Here is a 24,517-nt window from a genome sequence, read left to right on the forward strand (position 1 = left end):
AATTAGACGGGAACTTGTCCAGTAAGATTCAATTTCCCAGAAAACCTCAAGATCCCAAATTGATCTTTAGAGTTGTTATTTATACCCTCTAGCAAAGTCAAACATGTGCACCAACTGATTCATTATTTGGGATCTTGGGGCTTCTAGACTCAGATGTGGCGCCGATGAGCTGAACGGACACATTTCTTCTTCTTCTTTAAAAAAAAAAAAAAAGAATTAGTCCCCGTCTACTTCAGTTGTTTAAGAGAATTCTGTGATTATGTTTTAGCTGTGAGGCTCTATAACTGTTTCATGGGCCGTGATAAAGCCCCTGACTTTTCCATCGATGTAGTGCAGAACAGATAATGACTGAATTTTCCTTTAATTATTTTCAAATCGAATGAAGTCACAAAGAGGTCTTAGTTTTCATATATATATATATATATATTTGTATTTTTCAAGACATGTTTTGAGGAATATGATACACAATTTTGTCATTGGCTGATTTGATTCTTATAAAAATGTTTATAAATATAAAAAGAAAACAAATCTGTACGAATAAAAACAATAAAAACACATAATTAGCCCAGAAATAAAGCAAAACGACAAGAAAAGTTGGACTCGTTGGTCTCTTATTTGGGTGTCTGCCTTGTTCTCTTTGCAGTGATGCCCGACGGCTCTCCAACGCTGTCAGAAGCTCGTTTCAGTTGTCTCACTGGGGTCGACTCTGAGAGAAGAAAACAAACCAATAACAATTAAATAATAACAATTACGGAATAAAAACAAAAAGGGTTGAAATGTATTCTGTGGCCTTACCACACTGCCTCTTAATCTCCTCCAGCTGTTTCACCTTCTCCTTCATATCTTGTTGTTTTTTCGACATTTCTGGAGAATTCAGCTCTTCTGAGTGATCGTTGTACTCCTTTTCTGCCTTGTTCTTCTTCTCCAGAATTGAGCGGTACTCGCAGAGAACCCCTGTCATACATTATGAAAGACATTAAGCACAATCTGGCCGACCAGGGCCACTACAGTCAACTTTAAATCGAGACTATAGAGAGGTCACCTATTTGCTCCCGAAGAGTGAGGTACTGCTGTGGGTACGGGGCTCCAAACATGAATCTCACTGTTGGTGGGGCTTTGTTGTTCGCCCCTCCAAACTTCCCCCTGGAACTGATCCTGTCCCCCTGCCGGGTCAGGATGGTGGGACACGGTATGTTGTTCTGCACCACCTGTAAGCAACCGCACACTTAGAAGAAAAGTAATGTGCTCATATGCGGTGCGCAACTTTGAGCAGCGGGTGTCACTCACCGCCTTTCTGTAGCTGTTTCCAGAGTCCAGGTCATCAATCAGGATCGTTTCTCCCAGGAGGTTTTTAAACACTGTGAAGGAAGCACGAGGCCACAAACCATCAGACAGTTTGTGACAGATCCAAACATTCATAACTAGTTTTTACCGCTTACTGAAAAACACCCATAATTAAGATATTAAAAGTAGGATGAAAACCAAGTCTAATATATCTTAAACCTCATAAACTAAAAGTCATCTTAGTCCCCATCTACGTCAGTTGTTTAGGAGAATGTTGCAACGCTGTTTTAGCTGTGAAGCTCCAGGAATGTTCTGTGGACTACAAAACTTCACCTAACTTTCCATCAGCACGGGGGTGACTAGATAATGAGAGCAATTCCGTTTTTGGCTGAACTGTTCCTTTAACGTGGTCAAAAGGGGCCCCCAGAGAGGAGAGAGGAGACCCTCCACGTCAGTGAGTTTATTCCCAGGTGGAACCATTTACCCCGGGCTCGACAGGAGGAGCAGGACGGAAAAAAAACCCAAACAACAGTGAACACAAAGGGATCTGGGAAACCTCGAGTAAAGCACAGGAACCCAAATCTGCAATGAAAAAAACAACAACTCTGCCATATTACGCTGAGCAGGAGAAATCCCTCCAAGGAAGCTCACCAGTGTTACAGCTCTCAGGATCTTGGGTGAACATCAGGAGCTGCCTGGCGTGGACCGGGTTCCCTGGGGGCTCGAAGAGCTTTCTGCAGTTTCTTATGTGTGGCAGCGGTCTGTATGAAATTGAAATTTTAGCAGAGAGAAACTGCAGAGATGAAACGAATATATAATATACAGTTACTTTTTAAAAACATGTTTTTTATTCATGCCATGAAGTTGGTTGATTTTAAGGGTTTTTCATGCTGTTTCAAGCAATCACTGATAACCAGAGACTAGAGATTTATTACAGCAAGCATCTCATTCATTGATAATAGATTGTTTACATAATCTTTCAAGAAAAAATGCCAGACATTCACAGGCGAGAATTAGCTGGGATTGGGACATTTTATAGGCTGAAGTTCACTGATTTAAAAACAGAATCTAAAAACTGTGCTACAGGTTTGCTTAATTGTTATCTGTGGTGTAAAGTCTAAATCAAATCCTGCTTCAACATTCAACACGCGCAAGTGCTATTGTGCTTTAAGTAACTGCCATCAACACTCAATCAACCAAGACAATGAACGGCGGGAAGGAAGTGGCTGTCCTCGGTAAATATGATAATAATTAGTCGCCATTACTTCAACTCCTTTGAAATAAACCAGGAGTGCCTCAGCTGTTTCTGTCTGGGGGCAAAACCGGAAAATGGGGGTGACAAAAAATCTCAAGCTCCCTTTATTGACTGACTTCCTGGTTTTAGAGCCACTCTATCCTCTGAACTCACATTATTAAAAACAAATGAATAATTAAATATCTTACATAATTAAAGAGCATTTTTATCTTACAGAAATAAAGTGGCATGAACTTTGATTCATTTCAGAATTCCTTCTTGCTCACATTGAGCAGCCCTGTGTTAAACAGTCAGTGCAAGAAGGAGTTGCCACAAAATCTTTAAATTACTGTTGTTGGACGGCCTCAAGGCTTACAAATTAAAGACTATAATCAAAGACACACAAGAATCACTCCAGGGAGACTACTCAGGTACACCAGCAGCAATACTGGGATGAATAATGGTGCATGAAGATACAATATAAACATGGTGAACACACATAAATATAGTTTTAAACTGCTGGAACCCAAATACTAAACACCTTGAGCTTTATTTTTGAAGTTTTTCATGACAAGGGAGACGTACCTGTCGGCAGACACCTTAAACATGGTGTCGAGGGGCATGACCTGCTGACTGCCATTGGTGCGGTCATAGATCCCCTTTGCTGCTTCTGTCGTTCTGGTAATGACACAATCCATGTCGCCTTGGATATGCCAGGAGATCACTCTTGCAGCGGTGTCGTCCTGCACAAAGGCCAGGTGGCCAACCTGCATCAGGAGTTAAAGCACAGCGCTCGAAACATTCCTAAACCCAGCCACATACACACTCAGTGTAACCTATGAGAATACTTTTTTTTTTTTAAGTCCTCTCAACTTAAACATACAACAAACTTTAATTGAAACATCAGTGTGCTTTGCCTGCAATTACACACCAACAGAAACAGCCCTCCTTCCCACGACATTACCATTCCCAAAACATCCTGCTGCCCTCTGTGGGGATCATTCATGGAGAAGACTCTTCTGGGCATTTTCAGGATCCTGTCCATTTCAGCACTCTTCCCTTGTAGAAGTCTGTCAACATCTGGGATCTACACAGAACACGAATATTCAAAATGTAATGCCCTAATAAATACATGAGGAAAAAACAAAAAATCACAATTTCTACATTAACAAAAGTACAGTGAGGATAAAATGAACATCTTACAGAAACAGTTGTTGCAACGTTCACTTTCTTCTTGCTCAGCTCAGTTCTGTGGATCCTCTCTTTCTCACAAGCATCCTGGTGTTTGGCTGCCACAGAAGAAACGCATGCAATTTAAGATCATTTCAAGCATATGTTGAACTAGAAAATGGTCTATTGATGCACAAATTATTAACTCGCTGTCTCTTAAAGGAAAGCTAGTGTTGTGCTCCGATAACAAGGGGAAAGCTTTAAGCACAGGTGGGAACAGCCCCAAGAGGCACTGGGGACACATATGAGAATATTTTACACAGTGAAATAATACATGCAAAAATAATCTTACACATCAGCATTTGACGAAGTTGGTTATGTGCAGAAAACATATTTTGATATGCGGTGACAGCAGCAGTGAGCTCATCTTTCTTCTTGGTTAGCTCCGACATCTTCCGTTGGTTCTCCACATCTGCAACAGAAAAAAGTGCGCAGCAGACTCAGTTTAAAAGATTGGTTCAAAATATAAAACATACCTTTGCAAACATTATAAAAATTCCTGTACATCCAAATGCCAAAATCACAGGAGCAGCAATTTTCCCAACATACCATTAAAAATGAAGCAACACGTATTGAGAAGACTTTGTGGTTGATGGCAAGTAGTGTGGAGGCATAGCAGTGTAGTTTGCATTGACATGACTTCTCACTGCAGGAACTTTAGGGGTGGGGCTTGCTGCGCGGCTCATTTCTGATTTGTTCTCACCGCATTTTATTTAGGCCACAATTTTTAAAAATCTGCTGCCACAAACCAATTTGTTTCTTGTGCGTTGTGCTTTGACACATAACCATGGCGTTACAGTAGAGAGCGTTCAACAGATGCACTGACGGTGACCGTTCTTGTATGGTCACGTGCAAAAAATGATGTCTAAAAAGAGCCGTCACTTTTTCATATGTCAGTAGACTCATTTGTATCATTGTCACAGGTCTTTTGACTACAAACAACAGACCTTTTAAGTCCCATGAATAGTAGTTTATGGGACTAAATGTTCGAGGTTGTTTAAGCAAAAATGCAGTAAATGAGGTATTAGTCACTTTTAGCTGTTTTCAAATATTGCTGTTAGCTTTAAGTATATCTTAGAACCTGAGCAGAAAAACTTCTCTGAAACGGCTCATTGAGAAGTTTTATTTAGTCAAACTGCAGATGTTAACTTTCAACCCCTCATCATCTCATCACATATGAAGTGTGAGTCACTGGTTAGAACTCATATTCATGCAGCAGTTTCAGTCCAGCCCAGACTGTGTTGAATGAAGATTTTCCAGTCATACCATTATAAAAATGGAAGAGGAGCTCAAAAGGCGCCAGTGGTGTGGAGAGCGTGAACCCTTCAGGTTTGAAGACGAGGGTGTATGAACTTCCGTCCTCACCGGGGCTCTTCTCCATGACAGCCAGCCTCTGTGAAGAACAAAAATACAGTCGTCAAACGTGTCATCTGCATTATGGGATCCAATAAAGGCTGTGGTGTGTCCCGTTACTCACGGTGATGAGGAGCTTTCCTCCTTTCAAGCTAAACTGACAGCTGTTGGTTTTGCCTTCGAACAGAGGGAGGGGTTTGTTTTCTCCACTCAAGTTCTTTATAGAAACATTCACCTTCCCGTCCAGGTTCTGCCCTGTTGGGTTTCCATATGAATCCTGAAATCATTCAGAGCAGAACATCAGCTGATAGACACCCTTAAAATTCAAGCTGTTTCTTATCGTTGACAGCAAGAACACATATGAGCTCACCATGATCCTCAGAGTCATGTTCTCCACCAGTGTTTGGCCGGCAATGGACTCACTGTAGGAAACAACTGGGGTTGGTGGCTGAGAGTCGGGTCCCAGTTTGACAGGTTGATTGGCCTCTACATTTACAGTAATCTAAGAGACAGGAAACAGTGCTGAGGTTGATTAACTTCTCTCCGTGAGTCAGGATAATGACAGACACCCCTGCAACGACTCAATGAACAACCACTTTCCTGTTAAACAGAAGTGGAAGACAACAATGTGAAGAGATTAAGGCGTTGTGATGAACCAACCTGATCACTAGACAGGACTTTTATTTTGTCTACTTGTAGCGAGAACTTGATGGTATACTTTCCAACTTCCTGTGGGATCTCTTTATCTCTGTAGGGAAAGAATAAAAAAATACATTTCAGTTACCAATAATGGTCAGAGGATTAGTATCACTTAAATGTCACTTAGGTATATTCCTATTAACCACAAACAGGAAGCGAAACAGCTACGGGAACAGGAACAACATCCACCAATCAACACCTCTCAAGCTCAGTAATATAGTTAAAACTAGAACCCGACCGATATATATGTTCACAGATATATATGAACTTCCTGAACACTCAGGAGTTATACAGAGGGTCTTTACAGAGGGGTTGGTTCATCATTCACAGACTGATTTCTGCAACATTTCATTCCTGAAAATAGAGTTGTTGACAGTGTTTTTGGTTTTGGGATGTGATGAAAAGAGATACTAAAAATTCTCTCTGTATAAACCTTACACTCTAATATGTAAACAAAATGAAACAAGAATTTGGAACCTGGTTCTATCCAATGTTGTTGAGATGTCTGTTCTGTGAATCTATGTGTAACAGCCCATTTTGAAACATAGAATTTCAGAAAACATGTACACAAAAACAATGGTCTTAATGTAATATTTATTTGTTAAAAGTTTTCTCTGTTAACTGTCTCTCCTTTATCAACAAGTGTGTGAACAACAATTCACCATTTTACAGTCAACCTTTAAACATTCCTGCAATAAATCAGACTGAACCAGACAGGATGAGGAGGAGTATTTTACCTGAAGTGAAAACAGTCATTCTTTTCATTCTCCAAGGGTCTACTACACCTCAACACGGTGGCCTACACAAGAGAAGAGGAATATACATCAACAAATTAGATATTAGTTTTAAACAAAAGCAAATAAAGATCAATACCTAGGTTTCCACCCAAATGTATTGCACATTTTAACTGAATCCTGGGAAAACCAGCAAAAGAAATGCAAATGAAACCTCATTTCCATCCACTACAATTATTAGGAGCTCGTTGGGAGATGAGCAGTAGGTGGCGCCAAATCTCCACTTGGAAGTGGAGAACTAGAAGTCGACTGATTTCAACTCTTTAAACATAAAGATTTTCTGCTTTTCTTCATCATTTATAAGAGTAAATGAAGAGTCTTTGGGTTTTGAACTGGTTGAACGAAAGAAGCAATTTGAGGATGTCACATTAATCATAACGCCTTATCAGTGAAATCATCGCACAATCATCTTGGACTGCTGGGACCAATGTCCCGTGTCACGTCTTAGAGTGCGAGACCCCCTGTCGCTGATCAGGCGGGTAGTGTGGCCGAGGTATAAGTCAGTCACTCACCTTGTCTCCCCCTGCTGGCCCTCCTTTCCACAGCAACATGGTTGCAGCAGCAGGGTTACAAGTCATCGGGCGTCCTTCTTCAGACACCACGGTCACCGAAAACACTGGACGAATACAAACAGCTGGTTTTAGTTTGGCAGTAAAGGAGCCACACAAACAAAAAGAAAATAAAACTACGGCTGTCGACTGATTGAAATATTTAATCCTGATTAACTGCTTATTAAATATTTTAAAAGAACCTTAAATGGATATTTTACATTTTTTTAAATACTGGAGGGGACAAATATGTCTGCTTCATGCAAATGTATGTTTAGTATTTTAACAATCCAAAACAATGACAGATACGGTCCAGAATATTCTCCAGAATAACCTAAAAGGTCCTGCATGCTCAAAATATATGCTGAAAGCCTAACATGTCAAACTCAAACCCAAAAAGCAACAACAGATGGGCATAGTGAGCTGAATGTAACATTCATTAGTTAACACTTGTAAAGGTTAACTAACCAATGTTAAGAGGCCTGCAAGCTGTGGCCACCCAGTTAGCTGTCGCTGTTAACAGTTGTCAACAGAGCTGTCCAGGTGTTTGAAGGAGAAGGACGGGGGAGGAGGTCTCTCTGCATCAGCTGTGTGCCAGCAAGTGGTATCACAGCCCTAAATAGAAACATTAATAAAATGCAAACCTGGGAATTTTCCTCCAGCAGGAAACTTGGCATCGGTGTCGTACTCCACTGACAGGCTGACGGCTTTGTTGGGATCAGGGATGACAGTGAGATTCACTGATGGACTGGAGATGCATTTGTTGTTGAAGAGCCCTTGGAAAATGAGCTGATAGCACCCCCTAGTGGAACAACAGGGAAGTAACAATCATACTAGTAACTGCTAAGACATGTATATGATATTCAAATGTTGATGTGCAAACCCTGATGTGGGACTATTATTACAATGTGATGATAAAACAGCAAAACAAGCTCTCTCTCTTTTTTATACTGTACTTACTTTGGTCCGTTCACACCAGTGACAGTGAAAGAGGCTTTCCCCTCTGTGTTCACCGGTTTTGAGATAACGGAGGTCTTCACCTAAAACATAAAGGACTTCTCCTGTTAGTTTCTGCAGCTTTTACAAGTTAAATTTAAGAATTAAATTAAATTAAATTAAAAGACCTTAATGGCGCCACCTTTGTTTGGAAACTAAATAGGCTAAATAAATAACACCAACACAAGCAGACAAAATGGTTCCAGGCTGCCAACCTGACTAGATTGCCAGTTGACCTTCCTTTCCCAGGAGATTTCATGCTCGCTGAACAGACAGAACTGCATCGCGAGAGGGAGGTTTCTAAGAAACCATTATAAATGCTGATGGTTTCACTATTCTTTTCATTCATTAACTAAAAAATTACATATATCAGGAATAAATGTGTCAAATTAAGACTAATTTCATGGCCATACTGTCAAAAACAGCATGAATGATATGATGACATCATGAATAATCGTGATCAATTTTTATTTTTTGTTCCGATTTCATTTCTACAAGTTTAAAGATTCAAGTTAATGCCTGATCTCCTCAGATGTTAAAAGGTTCCAAACATAAACATAATGGACAGCGAACAGCGATAACCCCAAACTGAAGTGCAAAGTGCGAAGAAAGTTCTCTGCTTCTGTCTGACGCTGAGTGAACTGCACAGAGTAGATTTTATCGACCACACAGACACATCCTGTCTGGCTACAACAGCACTGGCACTCTTTCTTTAACCCACTTTTTATATTCAGATATGAGTTTACAGAGAAAATGGAAACTATCTAATAATCACTGACCAACTAATATGAGGCAACCTTAGACACATAATTATGGTTACGAACAAGAAGAAATCAGTCGACAATATTCTTTGGTACAAGTCATTACTTCTACTGCTGTTGATTGTGCTCTGATGACTGCATGAATAAGCATCATGGAGCGGTATAAACATCTTCCTGTGCCTGTGTGTCCCAGGAAAGATAATAATACATCTGCACAGCAAAGCAGCCTAGTGTTGGTGACTTAATGACCGGGTCATGTGACCGGATGCTGTAAAATATATAGGATGAAGTTTAGGAACAATTTGTTTGTTCAGATGATTTGTCAAATATTGCATCTCAATAAATATACATTTCATTCTGTTCCCTTAGATCTTAAGATTATAAATGTAATGGAAAATGTATTTCAATCTGCCTGGCCTTGTCCTACACTCTGCTGCTATATGTAAAGAGCACGGGACAGTGTAAAACACTGTGTCTGAGCCAGTTCCTCTGCAACTTGCAGAAACTGGGGTCGTGGTCCTTTGCTGAACAGGAAACCGTGGTTAAGATGAGGCAGCTAATGATCGCTGATTCTAGCAACAAACTAGAGGGATCCTGTATCCGTTTGTGTCTTATTTCTTAGATTGCCACCACATAAATAAACAAACTTGCTAGACAGGTCAGTTGGCACTCAACATCCATTATTCCTCTTTATTCATTAAAGAATTATTCTTTCCAGGCATTAAGTCAATATCGTCATTGGTGTTGATCACACTACTATGTATACCTGCACCATTTCAGGATTTTTGAGTGCACCAAGTTTTGAAAACTGCAGATGAAACAGGGTAAATGTTCAGCGTCAGAAGTCAAACCTTAAGTGTTGGAGATGAACACCTCAACTGTACGACAACCCTCTGGTCTGGAGACGGATTTCCCCACTCGTCACACAGTTGGACGAGGAACGGCGTAGAGATGCCGTGATCATTCAGCACCTGCAAAGGCTTATAGATAAAACAAACAAGTGCAGTTAGTTTGCTCTGCTGTCAAGTAAGAAAATCGAAACCTCTTTTTTTCTCCAAGTACTATTTGACTTTATTTTGACATAGTAATGCAGAGACTGGAAATAAGCAGTAAACCAGTAAAAATCCCTTCCTACCTTCTCTGGCTCATCCAGTAGTTTAAGCTGTGCAGGGACTCCAGGGGACACTTTAACTATGACTCGTGCCATGTAGCTCTTGTAGGTGAAACACAACTCTTTGGAGCCGGGAGTCCCCGACTGAAACCGAACCCCTGTTACCACAACAGAACCGCTGCTCTCCTGATGTCAAAACACACATCACTTCATCAGTGAATCTACACAGTTACTGAAGTATTCAGATCATTGAAGTAAAAGCTGCAGCAGCAGTTTATCAGTTATAGCAATTCTTACTACTTTAAATACTGTTGGGTAGTTTCATTTATTGTACAACAAAGGGCTGGGAAATTGGACCAGCAATCATATCTCAGTATTTTTAGGCTGAATAGCAATACAGAGGTAATAAAAAATATCTCTGTATTTGGGCTAAATGTTCAGTTGTTAGTCAGAACCACACGTTTGATGTCACAAGCTCTTCCATCAATACAGACTGTGATCAAAACAAAATTTAAAGACATGGTTTCCTTCCACATTCCAACACAACAGCTGCAAAATACGTGAATGAGAAATCTTAGAACATATACAGCCTATATTAATAAGCCAATCTCTGAGTATTCTCCTTCAGTTGTTTTCTGCTTATCTGTACAATTACAGGATTTTACCCTCCTGCTTAACAAATAATGGTTTAAACAGCTTTTCAAAGGTTTGTTGTTCCACTGATGCAACAGGGATCATATCTGTATTGATGTGGCCACTGCCACTTCTGTCGTGTGGCTCTGCCCTTCTCTTTACATGATGCAAACCACAAGCAAATTAAGCTTGCATTGTGTTTTGCCTCGGGGCAAACAGCTGCTAAGCCTGTGGGTGGGGCTGCAGCAGAAGCAGCAGCAGGAAGTTTAGGAAGTCTTCAGCTCTTCATACTGCACTGCACTCTATGGACAATGATGAAACCGGTGATTTGCAGTGCTTCCACTTTTGGATGCAACCTGTTTATGGTCAGCTGCAACCCTATGATTTTGCATTTATCATATACATATTTTTTATTTCATCGGCAAAGTAACTTTGGTTGTAAAAAGTATGTAATGAGGAAAGGTACAATACTTGTCCTATGACATACAGCAGTTTCTTTACTTTTTTTTGAGGGGGGGGGATAAAGACAACTGCATACAGTTTAGAGAAAGCTGAGCTAGAATAAAGATAGCATAAGTGACCAACTGCATTTTAAATCTGGGCTTTACAAAAAACTGTAATTTCTCTTTTCTCACCTGCCACATAAAGGTGATGGCTGATTTGTCCAAATCCTCGGCTTCCACACTCATGTGTTTCACACAGGTGGAGGTAAGCGTCTTGGTTACGTTGTCATACTGATCCACAAGGTCCAAGACTGTACAAAAGAAAAAAAGAGGCATCTAGTGTGCAAGCACATCCACAAAATAAATCTGCGGGGACTAGGTTTACACTCACTGATGTTTCCATCTAGTGTTTCACCGAGCTTCACTGAGTTTTGTGCCAGAGTTGCTTTAAGCTGAGCTGGTTCGTCTGGATGAGGCCTAGAGAGAAAACAAGCAAGGTTGTAGGAACAGGAGAAAGCTGTGAGAAATTACATAGTTTTCCATTCAGAGGTCAATACAATACAATACTTACACTATGGTAAAGGAGATAGACACACTTTGGTCTTGGTAGGACACCTGGTAGAAGCGCTCTTCCTGCACCTGCGTGGGCACCTGTATGTCAGGCAGCTTCCCTTGGATCAAATCTTCCGTGTATACTTCTGCCGTCCAGTTCACCTTAAAGTCAAAGTGAACAATAAAAAGTCAGTGATAAGTTCAAATACACTAGTTGTGGGGTGAATGTTTCACCACACACAGGCATGAATAAATGTACTCTGTAGACATCCTGCCTTCTTATAGAATCAAAAAGGGAACCCAAAATCTTTGTTAATATGTCCATCAACCTTTTCTGATGCAGTACAAGTTGATGGAAAAACAGCTGACTGATTTATTGCAGTAAAGCAAAGTGGTTTTATTTATCATCACATATCCAAAACACAGGAATCTTTCCACATGAAAGTAACAGGACAGGATACAGTGAACACAGTAAGACACTGTGTTATATACTCCACACACCTTGATTCTGGAGGCTATTTCAGCAGTGATGGGAACCCCTCTACCGGCCTCATCATACAGCTTGTAGAACAGGTTCTCCAGCATGCCTCCAGCTGGCCATTCTATCTTTTCCTTGTTCCTCAGCACCAGATTCCCATCATCCCGACTGCAGAGCTCCATCGAGGCGACTCTTGTGCTGGGCAGCACCTCCAGCTCCCTGATGACTGACGCAACGTTCTTATGATTCTACAACAAAGACGAGACGGAGACATCATGATGAAAGTTTTATCAGAATGTTATACCAGCGTTATTATTATTTTTTGTCTACTTACAGGCATGTCAAACTGAACATTTAGCTTTTGTGGTTCCCCCTTCTTTAATTTTACGTTTATGGGGTTTATCGCAAGGTGTCCAGCTCCTGTACTGCTGCACATTGTCGTCACTGGTGGATGTCCCTGAACCTGAATATGACCCATAAAAGAGAGGGATGCAAATAAGTCAACAAACGAAAACTAGTTATTCACGATCATTCCGATTCAATTATTGAATTAAAAGAAAGAGAAAATAAGGATATTTTCTGACATTTTTTATGAGATTGAGAGAAAAAGGGCAAAAAGAAATTGATCAAAAGCAGAGAAGAGTAGAGGCCAACTGATACACAGAGCACAGAGCACATCATTTTCACGAGACAGACAACTTCTTACTCAACTAGATTAAATACTGCTGTAAAAACAAGAACCGCATCAGCAAGTCAGATATACCAGCATCCGTCCAACATGGTCTGAATAGGGTTCGTACCTCGCAGCGAACTATCTGTTTGGGGTTAGCAGTAATGTTTCCCGCCTCATCGTGAACTTCCACATCAAACCTGACGGGGTCTCCATTCATTGCTGTGATTGGATTGTCTTTTCTCGGCACATGGAGGGAATGAGGCTTGCCTGAATCACATAATATCAACTTCAGCTCAGCTGTGAGGAGGCTTGTTTGAGATGAATATGCAAACATAGAAAGAACATTGGGAAACACTGTACTTCCAATTCAAGCTCACTGATTGTTGTAAATTAATAAGTTAATGCAGTCTCACCGGGGACAAGAACGATGTCAATACTCTGTGTACTCTCTTTCTTTAAGCCTGGCAGGGTCACTTTCAGCTTGTATAGCTGCAAAATAAAACACAGGATGGAAATGGACACTCTATTATTGCCATTATTACATCACTGTAGCTTTTCCATCAACCTTTTAAGTAAGAGTCAGGGCATTTCTATTGATATTGCCCGATATCAAAAATAAAACTTTTCAGATAAAAACCCCCTTTAAAAGGAAAAATGGAAAAAACTTCAGAAGGAGAAACAGGATTCTCTCTCAGGATGGACAGACAAACGATGTACGGACCAAAACAAAACAAAACCCAAACCATACAAACAAAATACGATAACATCTACAGATTCAGGGAAACTAATGTCCTCTGAGAGTACAGCTGAGGGTTCTAACCTTTGCTTGTTTTCCTCTTGCTTTGGCACCTTTGATGGTTAACGTGGTCCCACTGATGTCCACTTTCTCGTGACTCAGGTCCAGGCCACTTCATAATAATAAGAATAGTGTAATAGTCTTTTTTAGATTCATGATACTTTGGTATAACATACCAGCAATTAAATTCAAATAGGTACAAAAGTCATTCATTAATCATTGATTTCAGCTCACCAAATGGAAACAAATTACATTGTGTACACGCTACAGTAGATTTTTGAAGAATAGAGTGGACGGACCAACCTGCATTGGAGTACAGGTTTGAGATCAGGAGGAGGCACCGTTGGGTGATCATAACCGTCTTTTATGAGCAGAGGAATGTTGAACGGCACTCCTACAACCAGAGGGGAGCTGACCGGGCCAATGACGAATCTCTCAGCATCCCCCTCTGACAGAAATAAAAACAGTACGTGTGTGATGTGACTAAGGCATGCAGAAAGGATGATTACTATGACAGATATCATATGATAAATAATCCTTACCTTTGATGGTGAATTTGAGTTTGTAGCTTGGGAGTGGTCTACCTCCGAAGACGGTAACATTACTTTCACTTATCATTGTGTTCAGAGTCATGGTATACTTCCCCAGATCCATTAGACATTCTGTCAAGAGGTTTGCGAAAATTATGTTTTTGTTATTTTTCAGCCGACAAACTCAGGGCATCCAAAAAGTTAATGAATGAAAAAGGAAAGTACCGATTTTTTTGAACCAAAATCCCCACTGACCACAACGTTGGGCAACGAAAGACGAGATCTCTTGATCTCGTTTAACACCTAAAAATGAAAAGCAAATATAGTTAACAACACTAGAAGGCCTGTTCAGACCTGTTTGATACTAGGCGAGTTGAAACGTGATCACCAAACCGGTGTCTCATCAATTTAGTAATAACTCTATGTACTTCTGCTCCAACTGCTGGCTTTTCAGGCTTTATATTGCTTGATATAATCTGTAGCGCCTCAAAATATGAAGGAGCACTGTGCTTCAGGGGCATTTTTAGTATTGATGGCAAATGGCAAAAACAAAAGGTGTGTGCGTGGATGTGTAAATAAGATAAAATACTGTGGTATCAAAGAGAAATGGTACGTGGAACATATGGTGCAAGAGGATAAGGTGTAGTATTTCCAGTAATAATCATTTAAAGAGCATTATTTGTGTGTTATGGAGTGAAGTTCTAAAAGTCTGATGGCACCAGGTAGAAATGATTTCATGTGCCATTCCTTTTGGTAGCAGGGTTGAATGAGTCTGAGTCTGCTGATGAAGCTGCTCTTATGACTACAGACAGTACACTGCCTTGCAAAATAATTCACCCCACTTGGCAACCTGGAATTTAAATGCATTTTGATTTTGATTTTATGCGATGGACCTACACAAAATACTCAAAATCGTTGATGTGAAATTAAAAAAAAAACAAAAAACTTATTTTCCATAATTCTAAAAAATAAAAAACTGAAAAGTGATCCGTGCATATGTATTCACCCCCTTTGCATTGAAGCTCAATCCAATACCTTCAGAAGTTGCATAATTAGTTTAATCTAAATAGTTCATAAATAATAAATTAGTTTAAATACAAAGAAATTCCTGAGACTAGGACAGAGGTTCACCTTTGTAGTGGATATTCTCCTTTGTGAGGTAGAGAGTTGCTAATTCTCTGAAGAAATTTAGACTCAGTGTGATAAATCAGATCTCTTTAATACATGCTACATGGAGGAAAGGTCCAGAACGTTCTCAGCAGTCCTCCGAATGTTATTGTCTTAAATACAACAGAGTGGGTTACACATGCTTTTACTTGGTAATTACTCCTTCCAAAAACAATGACCCCCTGATATATGGGTTGATCACGCCTTTCCCAGGACAGTGACATTGATTACTGAATGGAAAACTTTTATTTCTTACACTTTTCAGCAGGAAAATGACCCTAAGCACAATGCTAACACTCCAGTGGTTTAAGGAGAAACAGTGAAATGTCCTGGAGTGGCCTAGTCAAAGCCCAGACCTCAATCCAATTAAGAATCTGTGGTATGATTTAAAGATTGCTGTACACAAGAGGAACCCGTCCAACTTGAACGAGCTGGAGCAGTTTTACCACTAAGAATGGGCAAAAACTTCCATTTGCTATATGTGTCAAACTCATAGAGACATACCCCAAGAGACTTGGAGCTGTAATTGCTGCAAAATAAGGCTCTATGAAGTATTGAGGGGGGTGAATATTGTTGCAAGGCACTGTAAATGACCTGAGCCGACCTGTGGGGGTTGGTGTGGGGCTGTGGGGGCTGTGTGGGTTGTGTCCTTGAGTGATTGTCGAGAGGAGCAGCTGCTGCTGGGGTTGGGGAAGCTGGAGTCAAACCTGGTTGAACTCATTTGCTCATTGTCAATTTCCCTCAGCTGCTCCTCCCCATGTCCTCTGGAAGCTGTTTATCACTCTCACCACTGTACACCACCGTTTCTTTTCTCTTACCGTGCCGGACGAGTTTTTGCTCAATACTCAGCTTTCTCCCTGGTCCATGGCCCCCTGATGGCATCACAGTTATTGACCCTTCTTTCTTGTTTAGAATTTCAATTTTGATTGGGCCTGTGAATTTGTGAAAGCAAAAGCACATTAACAATTAACATTGTCATGTTTTAACCCACACTGATGATAGTGTGAGGCAAATTCTCTAATGTCCCTCATTATTATGATATATTACACTTGCATATGAAGCCTAACAACTGTAGATGCAACATTATTATCTATGTAAAGCGAAAGGACTTCTAGAAAAGAAATACTGTCTCAAACTTTGTGTTTTGACCAACTCCCACCTGCACTAGACAAGTGGCTTATTTTCAGTTGCCACAATAATAGTATGTAAATCAGTGGTGTGCAAACAATACAATATTTTACCAAACGGAGTCCCAGCTGGACGGGCAGCATTCTGTGGCCAGGGGTTACCTTCAGGCCAGTCCACTTTCAGTTTATCTGGAAGTCTGGAACGAACAAATAATGTGCAAATTTGTCCTCCATGAAACGGAGAGTAACAACCATGGGAAGAATAAATTACACACGTTGAAGCTCTTTTACCTTCCAATGTTAGCTGCTGAGGTTTGCGAAAACGCCGTCTTTTTTCACTTATCCAATCACTGAACTAGTAATGTTTATTGTGCGAGTAATTCCCACAAAAAATGTAATTTTAAAACTGATGTTTGTGTCATGGCTGCTTGTGTCAAGTAAAACTTCCAACTGACAACACATTCTTGACCACTGAACCACATATAAAAAACTGTGATATTGGAGAAGATAGTGCTGTGTATTTGACACTGCTGCTTTGTGTCATTAATGCATTGAAAGACCAGATTAGATGCTAGCAGCATGACAGCATTTCCCCTTAGTCCTTGCTCACCTAACGGCGTCGCTGTCGATGTGTTTTTTGATGGCTTCAACAGTGGCAATCTGGTCAATCTTGGAAATGAGGATGGTCTTGGTCTTTTCATATAATGCTTGGGGTTCCTACGAAACACATTTGTTTATAGATTTAGGATTGAGAGAAAGAAAGTATTGACATGTGAGTAATATCCTAAGTCAGACATACCAGAGCCACTTCCACCTCTCCTCCTGTTGCAAAGACATCTCCACTGTGACTTCCATACAGCAAAAACTGAACCACCTTACCATACACAATAGGCTGGGTTTTCACAGACTTCACCTGTATGAAGATGCATGTCGACATCAGTAAAGAATATGGAAATTTTACAAATATACTGGTCTGCATACAGAAAAAATATTTAAAAGATGCTCACAAATTGGCCTGCTTTGTATGTTTTCCCGTCCCATTCGATGGAGGAGAAAGTCCCCCATGGATGCTGCATTTTCTTTTTAGCAACATCTGTCCGTGTTATGGTCCCCTTGAAGCCCAAGAACTGGATCTGCTTGTCCCACTTCTCGTGGCAGCTTTGTAGCCACTGCTTAAACTCCTTCTCCACACCTCTTTGTTTCTGTGGACATAGACAAAGAAGTTTAGCAGTGTTTTTAGGTTCTTCCTCATTCTTACACTAAAACCGCTGGACTGAATCTGCATACAGAAAAAAAACATAAATACTCCAGAACAGGTGTTCTTAGGTGGCTTAGGGCTGCAATATGGAACTTGTTTAGGTCGCTTCTGATACCAAACTGTTTATTGCTGTTGCTGCCTTGTAGAACCCAATAAACTCCCTTGTGCCAGACTCTACTACATGTCCAGTGATCTTCTCTGAGCCTATTTCTTGACTCCAGCCTATACTGAAGAGACTACTATTTGATGAAATGTTGGACTAAGTGCCACGACTCATTCCTGGTCCCTTCGGACTCAACAGACACAATCCCTAAAATTCACATTTAAGAAGTTATGATTTTCCAATGTGAATGTCAAAATTGTTGCTTAATACAGCTATAATCATCCATAGTCCAACAACACGTGCTGATGAAGTGTTTCTCTTATCCTGTTTAAGCACCTTGTTTGGGGAAGGAGATAGTGGCAGACCTGCTCTCTTTGGCTGATCTTTTCTCCCAGTTACACTGGTGCTCACTGAGGAAATTCAACACACAAAGAACATCACTGATAGGCTTATTTATGGACTCTACAGTTTTCCACAAACAGTTATGAACCTTTCCTGTTGTCTGGCTTTTGCTATTGTTAGGCACCTTTATCAGGGTCGGAGATAACTGCAGATCTGTTCTCTTCCTGTGGACAATTCCAATAATAAAAATCCACAACAATTAAATCAGCAACTTTTTTATGTATTGTCAATCTTTGACATGTATGTATATCCACATCTAATTCAGGGGCCACGAAGTAAAACCCTTTAAATGTGGGTCTGTGATTTGTACTACTGATCAAAAAAAGTGAGTAAATGTCCACCTGTCCATTGACAATGCGTGTGAACATAGTATCCTTCTGCTTCAGTCTCTGCTCCAGGTCCATGAAGGTGAGCTTGTTGTTGCTGACCTGGAATCTGTCATCAGTGAAAAGCACTCCTGAAAGCCGACTGTAACACTCCTCAGGCAACTTTGAGTCTTTATTCCAAGTGCACCAGTGAAACCTGTAACAAATGGACAGCGCAAATACATAGTTACAAAATGTCAGAAGACATGCAGAAGGTACGGTGCTGTCCACTGCCCAGCCTGTGACCTCTCATTGGCCACATTAAAATACATTTTTTTTAAAAACCTACTCTGACACTTTGGTGTTCGGTATGAGCCGTCCATTCCAGAAACACTCAAATATTGGCCTTCTCTCTCTTGCCCGACACTCGTTATCATCTTCATCATCATCACCTGAGGCAGAAATAAAATAAAATCCATTCTTTTCATCCAAAGATGTGATATGTCGAGAAGTAAACTATTTAGCATTTCAGTGTTTAAATACCTTGAACAGCACTGGGGTCCTCAGGATAAGTCTCCTTGTAATAGAGGAAAGGATGATACCGAATGATTCCCTCTACTCTTCCGCCATCTTGTTCAGCCATAAACTCAAATGTGTCTGCAGCTGTGTTTATATACAGAGACTGCATATCGTCTTCCACTTCCCTAATATTGATCACACGGGGACATCTGGGCGACTTCTCTCGCAAAGTGATCTAATTAAAAGAGAAAGGTCAAAGGAAGAAAAATAGCTGAAGTAGACTGTATTAAGTAGAAGTCACTCCTTTGAACAATTAAACATTTAAAGACCAGCAGCCTCACCTGAATTTCAATTTTAGTGCGATCATCTGAGTTTGTAGAGCTGCTACTCAGGTCATTTCCATTGACTCCATGAATGTAATAATGATAAATGTGACTGAAATATAGACAAGATATAGTTCTGTCCATGAAATTAATGATGAGAACATACTGAGTGGACTGGGTGAATGAACTCACGCAAGCTGTCTGGTCCACACTTCAAAATCATTTTTCAGAAAGGCAACATGATCTGGCCATATGTCTGTGATGACCACGGCTGTAAAGCTCGCCTTCCCTGATTCCTCAGCGATGAGGGCATGGAGGAAGCGCTCATCATCATTTTTCACATGAGAGGAGTTACCGGGCTGCAGTAGGAGTATCAAAGATCACACAGATGATAGTGGAAAAAGCTATGGGAAAATTGATATATCAAATTAAACTCTTTTTAAACATTTACCATTCTGTTTGTGATTATCCCGTTGTAAACCTCCTCTTTGTTCCTCTCTTTTCTCTTAAACTCCTCTTCTGACAGAATCAGCTCGTGGACGTTTGGGGAGCCAGCTGGTTTACTGATCATCTAATCAAGAAAGGAAACGCATCTATAGGCGGATAGTCTATAATCATATGGAGGCTCTCAATCATCCCTTATGACCCACAAGAAGTATTTGGCTGTATCTGGAATTGCAGAGACCATCTGTATATTCTTATATATATACATATACATTATAAGAATGGTTGTGTAGCCCCAAGCAAGTAACAGTCTGCAGGTTGCGCGGTAATGATTCAATGAACAGGTGCAACCAGGTGCCAGATCTTTCTGACGCATCAAAGAAGTTAGGAAACCTGACTGGAAGGGCCAGCTTTGAATGTAGCAAACCACAACTGACAAATCCTGCTCCTGTCCACACTGAAGACTTACCCTGACTGAGTGTCCAACATAGAAAACAGCCTGTTTTCCGCCAACTCCAAAGTAGGATATATCACTGTTGAGACTACGAGGGACCGGATCAGGTCGAACATACTCCTCTTGTTCACTGCAGTGAAGAAAAAAACAAAATTTTGTGCAATTAAACTACAAGATAAAACATCAAAAACATTACTTGGGCGATCACTAGTAATGTAAAGCTTTGAAGAAATGAAAGTAAAGTACACCAACCTTGCGAATTTGACATTTTTTCTGTTAAATTTAGACAGTCTGAACACTGCCCAGTTCTTGAGCTGCTCTGAGGTCATCCCGCAGCCATTATCTAAAACAATCACTGCAGGTTTCCCAATAGTTTCATCGAATAGCTGGAAAACAGAACAAGGAATATCACTATGAGAGACTTCGATAAATAAAAGCCCAAACTGCTGAAGCTCTTTCTGGACATAAAAAATAAGTAAAACCAATATGCAAAACTTAAATATTTGCTTATTAATGATATGCAGCTGCAGAACCAACCATCCTCAACTCTATTGTCCTCATTCCAGTGTTTTTGGCTGTAGCCGAAAGAGCGTTGTCAATCAGCTCAGCAAATGTATAGGCTGTAAAAAATAGGAAAAAAAGTTAGTTATGTGTAATCATGTGCAGCTTAGTGCCTTTTCCCAGCATAGTATACTACTATAATCAAGAAAGCACTTACGCAGTGGGTTCTGGCCCTGACTGGCGTAGTACTCATACATGCCGCTCTTGACAACAGTATCGTAATGAGGTGTAAACTTAATGCACTCCTTCGTTGCCACCGACGGAGCTTGGTCCTCATTTTGCAACAAGTGCAGAGTGCTGTTATCCGGAAGGTCCTCTGCAGTAAATGGAGAAAAAAAACAAAAAAAACATGAATTTTATCCATCTTGTGTAACCTGATATAAATATAAATTTGACAGTCAAGTATCAACATTTAAAAATTGACAATACCACAGCAAATTCCAAACAATGTATGAAAAAAGTGTTATTTACAGCGCAAATTAACCACAGTTGAACATGTATTTGTGCAGTCTTTTAACTTCTGGTTTATGGCAGCATATTGGTTAATTCTGCACCAACAAGGATGGATTTACTCACTAAATTTGTCAAAATCGAGGACTGTTCTGTCCGTCGTGACCAACACAAAAGGTTCCTGTTGATCGACTCCAAATTCCTGTAACAAAAATGGTTGAATGTCAATTATTATCAGAAAACTGCTGAAACAAGCAGCCTATTAATTGATGAGTTGGTCATTAGAAAAGTAATTGGCACCAGTTTTGATTCTCTGAAATGGTTTCAGTTATTTGCCAGCCCTTCTCAGATCCTCCAAAGTGAGGATTTGCATCATTTTATTTCTGACAATTTATGGACAAAACAACTAATCTGTTCATTGGGTGGCTGTAGCTCAGGAAGTAGAGCAGGTTGTCCAGGCTCAGAAGATCACTATTCAGTTGGCTGCATGTCTAAGTATCTTTGAATAAGATACTGAAACTGTAGTGGAAATTCTCTTTTGCGAGTTGCTAATTCTCTGAGAAATGTTAGACTCAGTATGATGAATCAGATATCTTAAATACATGCTGCATGGAAGAAAGGTCAGAACATTCTCTGCAGTCCTCAAAATGTTACTGACTGAAGTACAAAACAGAGAGGGGGTTACCTGCATTTACAACAGGCATCAATCATCTCTTCCCAAAACAATGACCCCCTGAGGTTTGGGCTGATCATGCCTTTCCCAGGCAAGTTACTTTGGATGTTTTATAGGACAGCAGGGCTCCAGACTAACTTTTTTTTTTTTACCAGGAGCACAGTGGCCCCTAACTGAAAATTTTAGGAGTTCAATCACAAAATTTAGGGGTGCACACCGTAAATCAATTATATTGACAATAGGTACAGTAAATGTCATTTACCATTCTGTAACCACCCACGTAGAGAGATTTTCCCCACCTGTGACTTTCTGACACCTCAACCAAAAGGGAATTCTCACCTCCTCCTCTCACATCCTGATCCTGGTCTTTACAGCACACTGATCACTGAATTGCTGAAGAGGTGGGCATCAGTGTGAATGTGACAAGTGTTTTGACATGTTCATTTACCATTGATAAATTGATTGCAGAATTAAATCACAGATACAACCTGGGCTACTTTTTTAAATTGCTTACAGATATTGCAAAAGAGGAAACAACTGAGCAGCGATTAAAAGCGGGAAGATAAAGTAAAGTGCCTTCGTACAGACACTCAGATGTCTTCCAGATAGAGGGAAAACGTTGTATCTGCAAGCAATGCACTGAGGAATGTGTGTGAGGAATAAATGTGCAGGAGAGCCAGCATCCATCTATGTCAAACTGGAATGACCACCACTAAACCGAGGAGATAGTTTTATTTAAATTAAGTCCTGGGATCACTCGCCAGCAGTATTGCCGGAACTTGCATGAGAAACAAGCAGCCAGGTCTGTGGAAAGCAGCCGAGAATATGCAAACCCGCTCTCACATAAGTCACGGACTGACTTGTTTATATGTGGCAGGCCCTGCCACCTTTCTAGCTTCAAACTGTGTTTCAGACCTTATTTTCCTCTGAGAAAAGCTTGTTTATCCAGTTATGGAAAAATACATATCTCTGAGTTCATATTATAACTGCATTACTATTGGAAATATCAAAATTCTGAGTTTGAATTTCCTCTCCAAAACTACATAATGCCCCTTTAAGAGGCCTTTCTGAGAAGAGGTGAGACATCTTCAAGAACCTTGATCAAGTCCAGCTGCCTTCATTTTGCACTTGAACAGGTCTGCTTTAAAGAAAAGTCACATGTCAAAACGCACTTGTTGACTTTTCCCCATGACACAACACAAGCTCAAAAACAAGACAGGAATTGAACTGCTGCTCAACAACATTTTACTATTTTAAAGTGTTTCCTTACAGACACCATTCTGTTACAGCCATAAATCTCAAACTTGGATTCATCAAGTCAAGGACTTTTTTCAAGTCATCGACTGTAATATTCTGGCATTTCTTGGCCTCCCAAGCAAGCACCTTGTTGCCTTCCCTGAGACGTGGTTTAGCAACTGCTACTCATCCATCACATCACGTTGTTTTCACAGGTCAGCCGCATGATTCAAATCTGAATTTAGTGACCCGTGACACAACCAAAGCTAGTCCCTCCATCTTGCTAGTTTCATTTCCTTGATACTCATAAAATAATCATAACATACCTGCACCTAGTAACCTGTTATGTAGTTAGTCATAGCAAAAACTAGTGCTGAACAGCCAAGAAGTAAATCCTAACTTCATGGGGGTTATAAAGTTCATCTTACAATCTCTTTCAAGTTGTTTTTTATTGACAGTGTTATAAAAGGATAAAAAATCTGATCATCACTACAATGTCTGTCAGAGAAAGAATCACTGCGAGGTCATGCAACAGTCCTGCAACTATGATTTGTTGTAGTGAGGTGTACCTAAAAACCTGAGTATATGTCATTAATATACCTGCACGCTTCTGAGAGCAAAGTAACTACCAAAGTAACTAGTAACTAAAGTTACCAAATAAATATAGTGTAGCAAAGCAACTTGTTGTAGCAAACTTAAGGTCTCACATATTTAAAGTTACTTTGCAGATTACATGCTGTATCAGGCCAAAGTAGCACATTAGTTTATTTTGCTAAGTGGAAATAGGGTTGTAGAAAATTATTCAGATAATCAGAAAAAGGATAAATATCACATCCCAAATTTGGCCAGACTGATATATCAGTCAACCCCTAGCAAATACATTTACGGGCTGAAGCACATTTAATACCAGAAACTTCTGGAAAACAGTTTCCTTTTTAGTTCATAACTTCACATTTAAGACGAGCAGAATGTTTGAAAAGTTGAACTTAAACTATGCTTTAAAAAACAAAACACTTCACGCAACACTTTACACTGAAGTGACCTGAGCTGAGTAACAGCACCTACCTGCTGCAGAGCATCAACGAAGTCGTTGAAGTCGAAGCCACTTATATCCAGCCATTTGTACTCAGCGTCCTCCTGCTCGAAGCGGCAGTCATACACACAGACACGCTTTCTTAAATTGTCCTCCCACTTCAGAGGATCAGACAAACGCTTAGCGCCCGATGTAGACATCTTCAAAACGCTTCTGTTTCATTTCATCAACGTTAGCAAACTTATCTGGTGTCGCCGCTGTGAGCCGTCCTCCGGGGTGTGTCTGCCATCCTGCCCACTCACTGTGTTGTTGCTACGGTGGCTGTGCTCTATCACTAGGGGCGCACG

At 40.3% G+C, this 24,517-nt stretch overlaps 1 protein-coding gene across 3 annotated transcripts; it reads right to left on the reverse strand.

The window, feature by feature from the left end:
* Nucleotides 1–398: 398 nt before the first annotated feature.
* Nucleotides 399–24,500, reverse strand: smchd1 (structural maintenance of chromosomes flexible hinge domain containing 1). Of its 3 annotated transcripts, XM_037079027.1 has the most exons (49): nucleotides 24,203–24,500; nucleotides 21,355–21,430; nucleotides 20,936–21,094; nucleotides 20,755–20,837; nucleotides 20,470–20,603; nucleotides 20,233–20,347; nucleotides 19,771–19,890; nucleotides 19,512–19,678; nucleotides 19,338–19,431; nucleotides 19,021–19,231; nucleotides 18,827–18,929; nucleotides 18,514–18,694; nucleotides 18,297–18,336; nucleotides 18,107–18,180; nucleotides 17,417–17,611; nucleotides 17,209–17,322; nucleotides 17,020–17,126; nucleotides 16,524–16,606; nucleotides 16,101–16,214; nucleotides 14,341–14,418; nucleotides 14,128–14,247; nucleotides 13,889–14,033; nucleotides 13,610–13,697; nucleotides 13,203–13,278; nucleotides 12,917–13,056; nucleotides 12,451–12,579; nucleotides 12,140–12,364; nucleotides 11,658–11,800; nucleotides 11,478–11,563; nucleotides 11,279–11,397; nucleotides 10,035–10,196; nucleotides 9,751–9,879; nucleotides 8,103–8,182; nucleotides 7,787–7,944; nucleotides 7,107–7,210; nucleotides 6,538–6,599; nucleotides 5,762–5,849; nucleotides 5,472–5,603; nucleotides 5,226–5,378; nucleotides 5,015–5,141; nucleotides 4,041–4,160; nucleotides 3,722–3,807; nucleotides 3,483–3,605; nucleotides 3,104–3,285; nucleotides 1,936–2,045; nucleotides 1,288–1,358; nucleotides 1,043–1,208; nucleotides 796–954; nucleotides 399–706 (listed from the first exon to the last, which is right to left on the reverse strand). In XM_037079027.1, exons 1-49 carry the CDS (start codon nucleotides 24,368–24,370, stop codon nucleotides 612–614), a joined length of 5,994 nt encoding a protein of 1,997 aa, XP_036934922.1. In that variant the 5' UTR covers nucleotides 24,371–24,500; the 3' UTR covers nucleotides 399–611. The 3 variants fall into 3 exon arrangements, with proteins under 3 accessions (XP_036934922.1, XP_036934923.1, XP_036934924.1); XM_037079028.1 differs by lacking the exons at nucleotides 18,107–18,180; nucleotides 18,297–18,336; XM_037079029.1 differs by lacking the exons at nucleotides 19,338–19,431; nucleotides 19,512–19,678; nucleotides 19,771–19,890.
* Between the last annotated feature and the right edge of the window lie 17 nt (nucleotides 24,501–24,517).

The sequence above is a fragment of the Acanthopagrus latus genome, chromosome 19 (assembly GCF_904848185.1).
Source record: "Acanthopagrus latus isolate v.2019 chromosome 19, fAcaLat1.1, whole genome shotgun sequence".
Taxonomy (NCBI): Eukaryota; Metazoa; Chordata; class Actinopteri; order Spariformes; family Sparidae; genus Acanthopagrus; species Acanthopagrus latus.